The sequence below is a fragment of the Brachypodium distachyon genome, chromosome 3 (genome assembly GCF_000005505.3).
Source record: "Brachypodium distachyon strain Bd21 chromosome 3, Brachypodium_distachyon_v3.0, whole genome shotgun sequence".
Taxonomy (NCBI): domain Eukaryota; kingdom Viridiplantae; phylum Streptophyta; class Magnoliopsida; order Poales; family Poaceae; genus Brachypodium; species Brachypodium distachyon.
The window spans coordinates 55,634,615-55,643,683 of NC_016133.3; the positions used below are offsets into that span (position 1 = coordinate 55,634,615).

Consider the following 9,069-nt stretch of genomic DNA (forward strand, 5'->3'; position numbering starts at 1 on the left):
ATGCTCCAACGATTACTGCTCTAAAACTGACAGTGTGGCATTTTTTCGGGGTGATTTATCTAGTTTTGCAAAATTCAGGAAATTAAACACGTAATTTCAAAGAGCAGAGGTGGCCCCTCCTCTAAATCAATTGATCCCCTGACAGCATAACATTTTTCAGTAGCCACGTCAGCAAAACCACCTACAAAAACCGCTTAAGTTGGTCTTTGGGGGGTGATTTGTCTGGTTTTGCAAAATTCAGAAGGTTAAGTACTTGGTTTTAAAGTTCAGTGGGATAAAGTGTCTCATTTTCAAAGTTCATGGGTTACATGGACTTAACTCGAAAGGAGACGGTAAGCAAGAAGAAGCCTGGACCGTTAAATCTAGATCGACGGATCTAAAAAATCATTTCGATTGGAAAAAAAAAATGAATATATCTATGGTCTACGTTTGAGAGGATTAAGAAAAAAAAAAGAAATACTTCTCCATTTCTATCATTTTTTTCCTTGGGTCTTCCTTGCAGTTGCAGTCTCTGCTCGGTTCCTTGTGCAGTAGCAGCAGCAGTAGCCGCGCATGGCTGCTAAGCTAGTTGGCTGCTGGCGCAAGATTTGATTAAATTACTGGGAAATCGAAATCCAATCCCCCACCCATCTCCTCTCATCGATGATGCTCCCTCTCTTTTCCTCCCCCACTTGCGGATGCTTCTTCGGTTTCTTCCACGACTAGCCCAACCCAACGCCCCCAATGCCCTTCTTCTTCCCCGCACCAAGATAACCTCCTCTGGATCCCTCCCATGGCGGCCTCCCACCACTGACCTCTCCTTTCCCTTGCTGCTGGTTCTTCTTTTTCTTCAGGTATGTTCGTGCGAGGCCTCTCCGATTGATCGAGTCATCCGGCCATTCCTTCCTGGATCGATTTGCTTGTTTCCTCTCAGACTAACCGATGCCCTTTCCTGCAGAATTTGGATACTATCCCGCCGAATTCCGTCGCTGTTCCAGGCACCTTCAACCTGAGGTAGCCTCTCGTGTTTCTATCTGCGATTGCTTGAGTGAATTTCTTTTTGCTGGATTCGTCAGTTCCTCTCGTTCAAGGATTGGGGATGCTACGGAGATCGCTTCATTAGCTTCTGCTCTGCTCTGCTCTTGTTTAGCGTAGGACAAGTGTCGTCCAGCCCGGGAGCGGGGCCAATCCATCCCCCCTAGCTCGAATCTTGGCTTGTTCTAATCCCCGCTGCGCACCCAGGAACTGAAATGGTTTGTCTGACTGACCTGATTCTTCATACAGATGATGATGCGGGATTGCTGATGCCGCCTATTTTGGATCGTTTCTCCCTCGGTCAGACTTGAGCGACGCCGCCGCCATTCGGGACTGTCCGGATTAATTAATCCCCGCTTTTCCACTTGGACGCTAGCGCCTGCAAACCGCAATGCCGCCAAGATCGTAGCTTGCAGCTAATCTCGCTCCCTAATCATCACATGGTATGGCCTCCCCACAATTTTGCTTTCTTCCTCGCCAGCTTGCGCGCCCAATTTGTTGTTTCTGACAGAAAAAATCCCATCTGTTTGCTTGCTTGCTTTGGACGCAGCTCTGCTGGATGGTGCCTCCGAGATTCAGATGCAGCAGGAGAGGCCGCCGCAGTTCCCCCACCGCCGCCATGAGAGTCCTGCTGCTGCTGCTCCTCGCCGTGGCGCCCGCCGCCGTGGCCGCCACGGGCGACGACGTGGGGTACCCGCATTGCAACTGCGGCGGCGGCGGCGGGTTCTGGAGCATGGAGAACATCTTCAAGTGGCAGAAGGTGAGCGACCTGCTCATCGCGGCGGCCTACTTCTCCATCCCGCTCGAGATCCTCTACTTCGTCGCCGGCCTCCGCCACCTGCTCCCGTTCCGGTGGGTGCTCGTCCAGTTCGGCGCCTTCATCGTGCTCTGCGGCCTCAGCCACCTGCTCACGGCCTTCACCTACGAGCCCCACCCGTTCATGGTCGTGCTGCTCCTCACCACCGCCAAGTTCCTCACCGCGCTCGTCTCCTTCCTCACCGCCATTACTCTGCTCACGCTCATACCGCAGCTGCTCCGCGTCAAGGTCAGGGAGAGCCTGCTCTGGATCAAGGCCCGCGAGCTCGACCGCGAGGTGGACCTCATGAAGCAGCAGGAGGAGGCCAGCTGGCATGTCCGGATGCTCACCCAGGAGATCCGCAAGTCGCTCGACCGCCACACCGTGCTCTACACCACGCTCATCGAGCTCTCCAGGGTGCTCGAGCTCAAGAATTGTGCCGTGTGGATGCCGGCCGAGGACAAGGCTGCGATGCACCTCACCCACGAGCTCAGGCGTGGCGGCAGCGACGGCCTCGTTGTCGGGGTGGATGATGCCGACGTCGTCGAGGTCAGGAGGAGCGACGGCGTGAAGCTGCTTGGCCCTGACTCGGTGCTCGCGTCGGCGAGCGGCGGTGGTAGGGAGGACACTGGCCCAGTGGCAGCAATACGGATGCCGATGCTCAAGGTGTCGGACTTTAAGGGTGGCACGCCGGAGGTGATCCAGGCGAGCTATGCTGTGCTGGTGCTTGTGCCTCCTAGTGACAAGAATTGGGGAGCTCATGAGCTGGAGATCGTTGAGGTGGTTGCTGACCAGGTGGCTGTCGCGCTCTCGCACGCGTCATTGCTTGAGGAGTCGCAGGCAATGCGAGACCGGCTGGCCGAACAGAACCGTGAGCTGCTGCAGGCGAGGCGGGACACACTAATGGCCAACGAGGCCAGGGACGCCTTCCAGCTCGTTATGAGCCAGGGAATGCGGAAGCCGATCCACTCCATCCTCGGCCTTGTGTCCGTGGTGCAGGAGGACAACCTGATGCCCGAGCAGAAGCTTGTTGTCAACACAATGGCACGGACAGCAACTGTCGTCTCGACGCTCATCAACGACGTGATGGAGATGTCTGCCACCAACCGGGAGCGCTTCCCCCTGGAGACGCGGCCGTTCCACCTGCACTCCATGATCAGGGATGCCGCTTGCGTTGCTAGGTGTCTCTGTGACTTCAGGGGGTTTGGCTTTGCGGTGCACGTCGAGAATACACTGCCGGACCTTGTTATTGGTGATGAGAGGAGGATCTTCCATGTCATCCTCCATATGGTTGGCAATCTCATTAGTCGGATCAACTCCGGGCATGTCACATTCCGGGTCCGTGCTGATGACGAGGTGATGGAGGGCAGCCTTGGACAGAGGTGGGACCCATGGAGGCCAAGCTACTCCAGTGGATACTCATCGGTGAAGTTCGTCATCGGTTGGAAGAGCACCGAATCGGTCTCATCCGCAGGTCAATTCTTACGGAAACCAAATGGAGAGGGCTTTGATCTCAGGCTTAGCTTCAGCATGTGCAGAAAGCTTGTGCAGGTATTGTCAATTTCTCTATTGTATACTAAGCTCATTCAAATTCAGCTCGATTTGAGACCATAAACAAGTAACTTTTTTCTTGATCTCAATTGATAATACCTTCAGATGATGCGGGGGAACATATGGGCAGTTCTTGACGGGCAAGGACTCCCAGAGAGCATGACCCTGGTCCTGAGATTCCAGCTGCAACCATCGCTCACATCATCCAGCACCGGAGGGTCATTCGAGCGGCAATATACATCGCCGTCATGCCAACTAACAGGACTGAAAGTCCTGCTCATCGACGATGATGACATCAACATGGTCGTTGCTCGGAAGCTCCTGGAGAAGCTCGGCTGTGTGGTTTCCTCGCTCCCCTCTGGGTCAGGGTTCCTGAACTCCGTTGGCCCCTCATCAGGCGCATTCCAGGTGGTCATGGTGAACCTTGAGATGACAAGGGTAAATGCCTTGGATGTTGCTGCGAGGGTCAGGCAGTACAGGAGTGGCCGCTGGCCCTTTGTGATGGCCATGACGTCCGAGCAAAACGCGTGGGAGAAGTGCGCGCAGTCCGGGATCAATGGCATTATCAGGAAGCCGGTTGTTCTGCGGGAAATGAAGGAAGAGCTCACGCGGATTCTTCAGAGCACATGATGTCTGCAGTTTCAAATTTGTTTGCCTTCTTGTCAAGAGCTCTGAAAATGGTGAAAACTGCTATTGCTCACCAGTCGGCATCGATCACCGAAGAGAGATCTTCAGGAAATATTTTGATCAGAGAGGCTACATGCACGGCGAGATAGCTTGTTGGTCAGCGATTGATGATCTCGTTGTGATGTTCAGCAGTGTTGCTAGGAACATCCATATCAGTAGCAATGGCATTGTGCAATATACCACCATTAGATGGGAAGTAGACCTGAGAAAGGATCCTGATACTTTTGATTCTTGATAGAAATCTAGGTGATATGTAATGATCATAACCACTAGTGCCAATAAGATTTTAGCATCTCGATTGACCTGGATGTAGTGGTATCTGAAAGACAGATTTGTCTGACAGAAGAAGAGAGATTCAGAAGTGTATTTAGGAAGTGAAGAAGGGCAAGTGGAGGAAGCATAAGTTTCCTTCTTTTTTTTTATCATTGGATTGTAGGTATGAGATGTAACAAAAACATGCTGGATTTAGACATGTTCAATGAGAAAGGATTGAACAAGTACCTGTTCCTTTTCTTTTACAAGTGCCAGCAATTAGGTATGATTTGATGATGTTTCCTCCCTGCACATTTTTCAGATAATATGTTCTTTCATATAGAGAGAAAAGATGATTGCTACTGTAAAAAAAGAAGAAAGAAAAGATGGTTGCCTGCCGAAGATGTGTATCAGTTGTTGTATCTTCATAAACTGTATTTTAAAGCACAGACCAATAAACAAATGTTGGATTACAAAACAAAGATGTTGTATATCCAGAGGTGTATATTAGGATCAGGAGTCAGGATTATTATACTAGCAGTAGCAGATGGTTAATTCTGCTGCTGATGCTGATGCACACATGCAATGCAATGCAATGGCCAATGGAGATAGATGGGATCAGGTGAGATGATGGTTTGACCTGATAACAGTAGAAGATGTGCAGACAGAAATCTCGAGTCAAGTTAAGTAAGCATGGGGTGAACGTGGTGGGTCACGTGCGAGGCTCATGAGATCGAGGTGATAAAAAAGAAAGGCAAAGCACGAGGGCCGCATGATCCGGTCGAGCTTAGATCTACTTATCAGATATTCAGATAGCGTTTACACGTTAAGACTTAGTATGAGGCAGCACGCTAGGCTCCTATGGACTTAATTTATTGGGCTTCCTGTGGCTTAAAACGGGCTTTCCTTTCTAACTGATGAGGCCCTGTGGACTATGTTGGTTGGACGGACCTGCAGGAACTTGTTCTCTTCTTGTAGCTAGTGTTGGAATCGTGTTATTGTGAATATTGTTACGCGTAGCTCTTGGAAAAAACGCGCGGAAGAGACAGCCCAAAAGCCTGACTTAGGTTTACCCCAGCCCAAAGCCCGTGAAACAACAAGCCCTCCCCGACAGAAAAATAACAGACTCAAAACATAAAACATGGCGAAGCAAATCCCGCAGAAGTTTCTGTACTCCCTCCAATCCACAATCCACAACAAGTGTCTCAGACTTAAATGCAACTTTGTAATAAGTTAGTTAATAAGCTGAGACATTTATTATGGATCGGAGGGAGTAGCTTTAATCCCCCAACCTTGTTTTTTCCCTAGTTGTTTCCAATCGGCTGATGGACAAATGAACACACGCATGCAATCAGTTAAAAAGAGAGCTAAAACATCTGAACAGCCGCAATCAAATCAAAAACACTGGTCCACTATACCCAATTCTCCCCAAAGATGTAGTAGTTCGGAGAAACTGGACACTTAAACTACAGAAAAATAACAAGACAAAACTAAATCTGGATCAGGCCCTAGTATCAGGCATCAGGCCCTAGTATCAGGCCATACTGAATCAAAAACACAAGAAAGCACAAGCATCAGGCCCTCTCCTCCTTGTATAGACAAGCTGAACATCAGGTCCTAGCTAACCCTTCTAAGAAAAATTTAAACTGAAACTGAACTGAAATGAAACTGAAATTCAGATTAGGAGTTCCAAAAATTACAAAAAATAAGTTTATATCTGGTCAAAAGTCAAAATCCAGTCAAATTAGGATGTGGCAAAAATGACAAAACAGAAAATGAATACTCACATACACAGCCACACCCGCAAAAATCTGACATGTTCTTGTGTAAAAAAACACCTGGTTACTAAACACTGAAGGTTATACTGAAAAAGCATATCAGGTATAGTTACAGTATATGGCAGCTTGCAGCAGCAGCCAAACTTTGGAATGTGAGCACTTAGGAAACTTGGCTTCAATGCAATTAGAGAAATCCCTTTTCTGAAACTCAAACTCGAGCGCTGAACTTTCCTTTAGTGCAGTTTGCTTGAGAGAAAAAATCCCCCAAAATTAGAAAACATATTGAACCGGACAATCTAAAACAGAGAAAGAATCCAAGCATTGTGTTTAGTGTGTGATTGTCAAACCCGAATGTTCAGTTTCATGTATATGAATAGTTCTGCTAGCTTAGCTCTGAGATAAACTCATCGTACTTGAAATCTGCCATACAGTAAGAGAACGAAGCAAACTGCCCATATCATAAGAGAACAAAACCCTACAAACAAAACAGCATGAACTTGCAGTAGAACACTCAGCAATTCTTCAAACTCCAATCATGAAAAGGTAGACAACCATGGGAACATCAGAGAAAAGGGTCGTCGACGGTGATATCAAATGCTTTGACGTAGTCCAAAACTTTCTGCACTCCAGGCAACACCAGGAACACCCGGGAAGCCCATGCTCGAAATCGTGGACACTCAGATTTGTCTATCATCTCATTCACCTTGTCCATTGAAGAAATTGTTTCTTCATCCGGCAGAACCAGCAACGACTGCAGCTCTCGTACATCCCTGGCGATGAACTTGAGGAATTCAAATTCATTACGATCCCATCGGAATTTATGGAAAACCATCTTCTTGACCCGTGACCTCAAGCATTCAACAGGACTGATCTTCTGCCAGAAATTGGCGTGGTGCTCTGTAGTGGGTTCATCTGCGGCTACAGATGGATCATGCAAGACTGACTGCAAAACCATACCAGTGAAGTGAACAGTTGAGTCAAATATATGGATAATGCTGCTCATAATAGATGATATCATTGCTAAATGATCAAGTGACTGAAGGAACTCAGACCTCAATATGCAGTGTGTCGACCTCGGGAAAGCATCTAAGGAAGCTGACCAGCATCTTGACCTGTCCAAAGATACCAAAATTCACCTTCACGGCCAATATCTTGACGCCTGGAACCACAGTGCTTGGGCTTGCCATTGCATAATTTGCATTAGGCTGCAATTTGGGGATGCGCCAAAAGAAGCAGACTCTTGTGTGATTGATCAATGTGGATGACTAATTTCATGCTGAGAAAGACAAATGGATGGAAAGGTACCTGTACCTTGATGACGGTGTCACCAATCTGCAGGTTGTGAACTCCTGTGTCCAGATAGCCGAGCTCCCGCAGGTTAGGTGCACGAGCAACTCTGACCCTCATATACTGACGTCCACCGACACAACGCAAATCATCGAAGCAGAGCCGCTGGAGGAGCGGCGCGTCCACCACAGCGACCTCCTCCGCCATAACCGACAGCCCAATGAGGAAGAAACGGAGACTTTGGCTGCGGAGATGGATGCGCTGGAGCGTCCTGTCGTGGAGGAAATAAAGGAATTCCAAGAAAGGGCAGGCAGCGAGCAAGTGGTCGAAGTGCTGGTCGGTCATGGAGACCCATGACAAGCCGAGCTTCCTGAGGTTGGGAAAGATGCCCGGTAGGTGTTCGCCAGGGAAGGTCCAGGAGCACAGGACAAGGACCTTGAGTGAGGAGCAGCGGATGAAGTCGTCGGGGAGGCGCAAGGGGGGCTGACTGGGCTGGTTGAAGAGGACGAGATTCCGTGTGCCCTTGGCGGAGAGGAGGCGCAGCCACTCAGCGGCGTGGTCCTGGTCCTGAGGCCCGAACCTGCAGTTGACGAGGCTGACGTCGCGGAAGGGGCCCGGGTGGCCGGAGAGGATTCGAGCAACGGTGGCGATGCGCGTGGGCTCCGGGAGGTCGGCATCGTCGAGGACGAGCGGGGTGGAGGGCCAGATGTTGCGCCAGCGGGAGGCGAGGGCGGTGCTGCGGGCCGCCTCCGTTACGGGGAGATCGGAAATGATCTCCCATATGATGTCGTCGGGGAGAGCACTGATGCGGTCCTTGCCGCCGCAGCCCGCGGCAGCGCCCGCGGCCATGGCGAGGAGGGTACTGGTTGGGGTTGGGAGCCGAGTCGGTGCCTTGCTGGAGCAGCGTTTGTTTTCTTTATTTTAGAAAATGTCGGAGGAGGAAGAAGACGGGGCCGGCCAATTCTTCATAGAAGAGAATATTACCAGGGGCTGGGTGCAAATGTCCCAGGAGCTTGCCCAGCTCACGGCACCACGCTTCCATCCTGTCCGTTCAAGTATATCCAACGGTCCATATAAGCGTGTGGAATGGTACAGTAGCACGGCAACAGCCGGAAGCACCGGAGAACCACGGATCGAAAAACACTCTGGTCCTTTCAAAAAAAAAAAACACTCTTGATAACAAAAGAAATTCTGACACGTGTATGCTGTGCTTCAAATTCTTCTTAACTCTTTGGGCGACTCGCGCGTTTTGGGACTATATATTTTTTGGTTTTTTTTCCTCTGACGATTAATCAATCATGATCTAACATAATTTAGCCTATACTTATAACATAATGTTTTTTCTCTCTTACTTTAAAGTTGGGATTCCTTTTGCACATGTATGTTTGCCGAGCAACCACCGTGTGTTTGTCGTTGTTCCCTCCGTCTGAAATTAACTGACGCAGATTTTAATTTGGGACGGAGGGAATACAACCCATGTTCGCATCATGGTGCCCCTATGCGACTCGGCCTATTGTTTGAGGGGCACCGTTTCATCGAAATCTATTACCTATTACTATCTATTAAATTGGAGTTGGTGGTGATGATACGGTCGCGGTCGTCGTCGTAGGTTAACTTCGTTAAAATTACAACCAATATGCCACTGCTTATTTTTTTTTCCTCCAGTTAAAATTACAACCAATATGCCACTGCCCGTTATTTTCT

The 9,069-nt window shown here is 49.4% G+C and overlaps 2 protein-coding genes across 3 annotated transcripts; one reads left to right on the forward strand and one right to left on the reverse strand.

Annotated features, from left to right (window-relative positions):
• The first annotated feature begins 476 nt into the window (after positions 1 to 476).
• LOC100824308 (ethylene receptor 3) lies at positions 477 to 4,566 on the forward strand. The gene is made up of 5 exons (XM_010237685.3): positions 477 to 833; positions 938 to 993; positions 1,264 to 1,457; positions 1,565 to 3,361; positions 3,467 to 4,566. The coding sequence occupies exons 3-5, from the start codon at positions 1,455 to 1,457 to the stop codon at positions 3,989 to 3,991; spliced, it is 2,325 nt and encodes a 774-aa protein (XP_010235987.1). The 5' UTR covers positions 477 to 833; positions 938 to 993; positions 1,264 to 1,454; the 3' UTR covers positions 3,992 to 4,566.
• A 1,816-nt stretch (positions 4,567 to 6,382) lies between these two features.
• LOC100824614 (F-box/FBD/LRR-repeat protein At4g00160) lies at positions 6,383 to 8,287 on the reverse strand. 2 transcript variants are annotated; one of them, XM_014900268.2, is made up of 3 exons: positions 7,390 to 8,287; positions 7,131 to 7,283; positions 6,383 to 7,021 (listed from the first exon to the last, which is right to left on the reverse strand). In XM_014900268.2, the coding sequence occupies exons 1-3, from the start codon at positions 8,212 to 8,214 to the stop codon at positions 6,641 to 6,643; spliced, it is 1,359 nt and encodes a 452-aa protein (XP_014755754.1). In that variant the 5' UTR covers positions 8,215 to 8,287; the 3' UTR covers positions 6,383 to 6,640. The 2 variants fall into 2 exon arrangements, with proteins under 2 accessions (XP_014755754.1, XP_010236874.1); XM_010238572.3 differs by having other exon boundaries at positions 7,384 to 8,287.
• Between the last annotated feature and the right edge of the window lie 782 nt (positions 8,288 to 9,069).

What these genes read in the sequence shown, in the direction of transcription:
- LOC100824308 (XM_010237685.3), top strand. An exon ending in TGTGCAGAAAGCTTGTGCAG is followed by an intron (nt 3,362 to 3,466) that starts GTATTGTCAATT and finishes TAATACCTTCAG; the next exon opens with ATGATGCGGGGGAACATATG.
- LOC100824614 (XM_010238572.3), bottom strand. Translation starts at nt 8,214, where the DNA reads ATGGCCGCGGGCGCTGCCGCGGGCTGCGGCGGCAAGGACCGCATCAGT. An exon ending in ACACCGTCATCAAGGTACAG is followed by an intron (nt 7,284 to 7,383) that starts GTACCTTTCCAT and finishes CCCAAATTGCAG; the next exon opens with CCTAATGCAAATTATGCAAT. An exon ending in TCGACACACTGCATATTGAG is followed by an intron (nt 7,022 to 7,130) that starts GTCTGAGTTCCT and finishes ATGGTTTTGCAG; the next exon opens with TCAGTCTTGCATGATCCATC.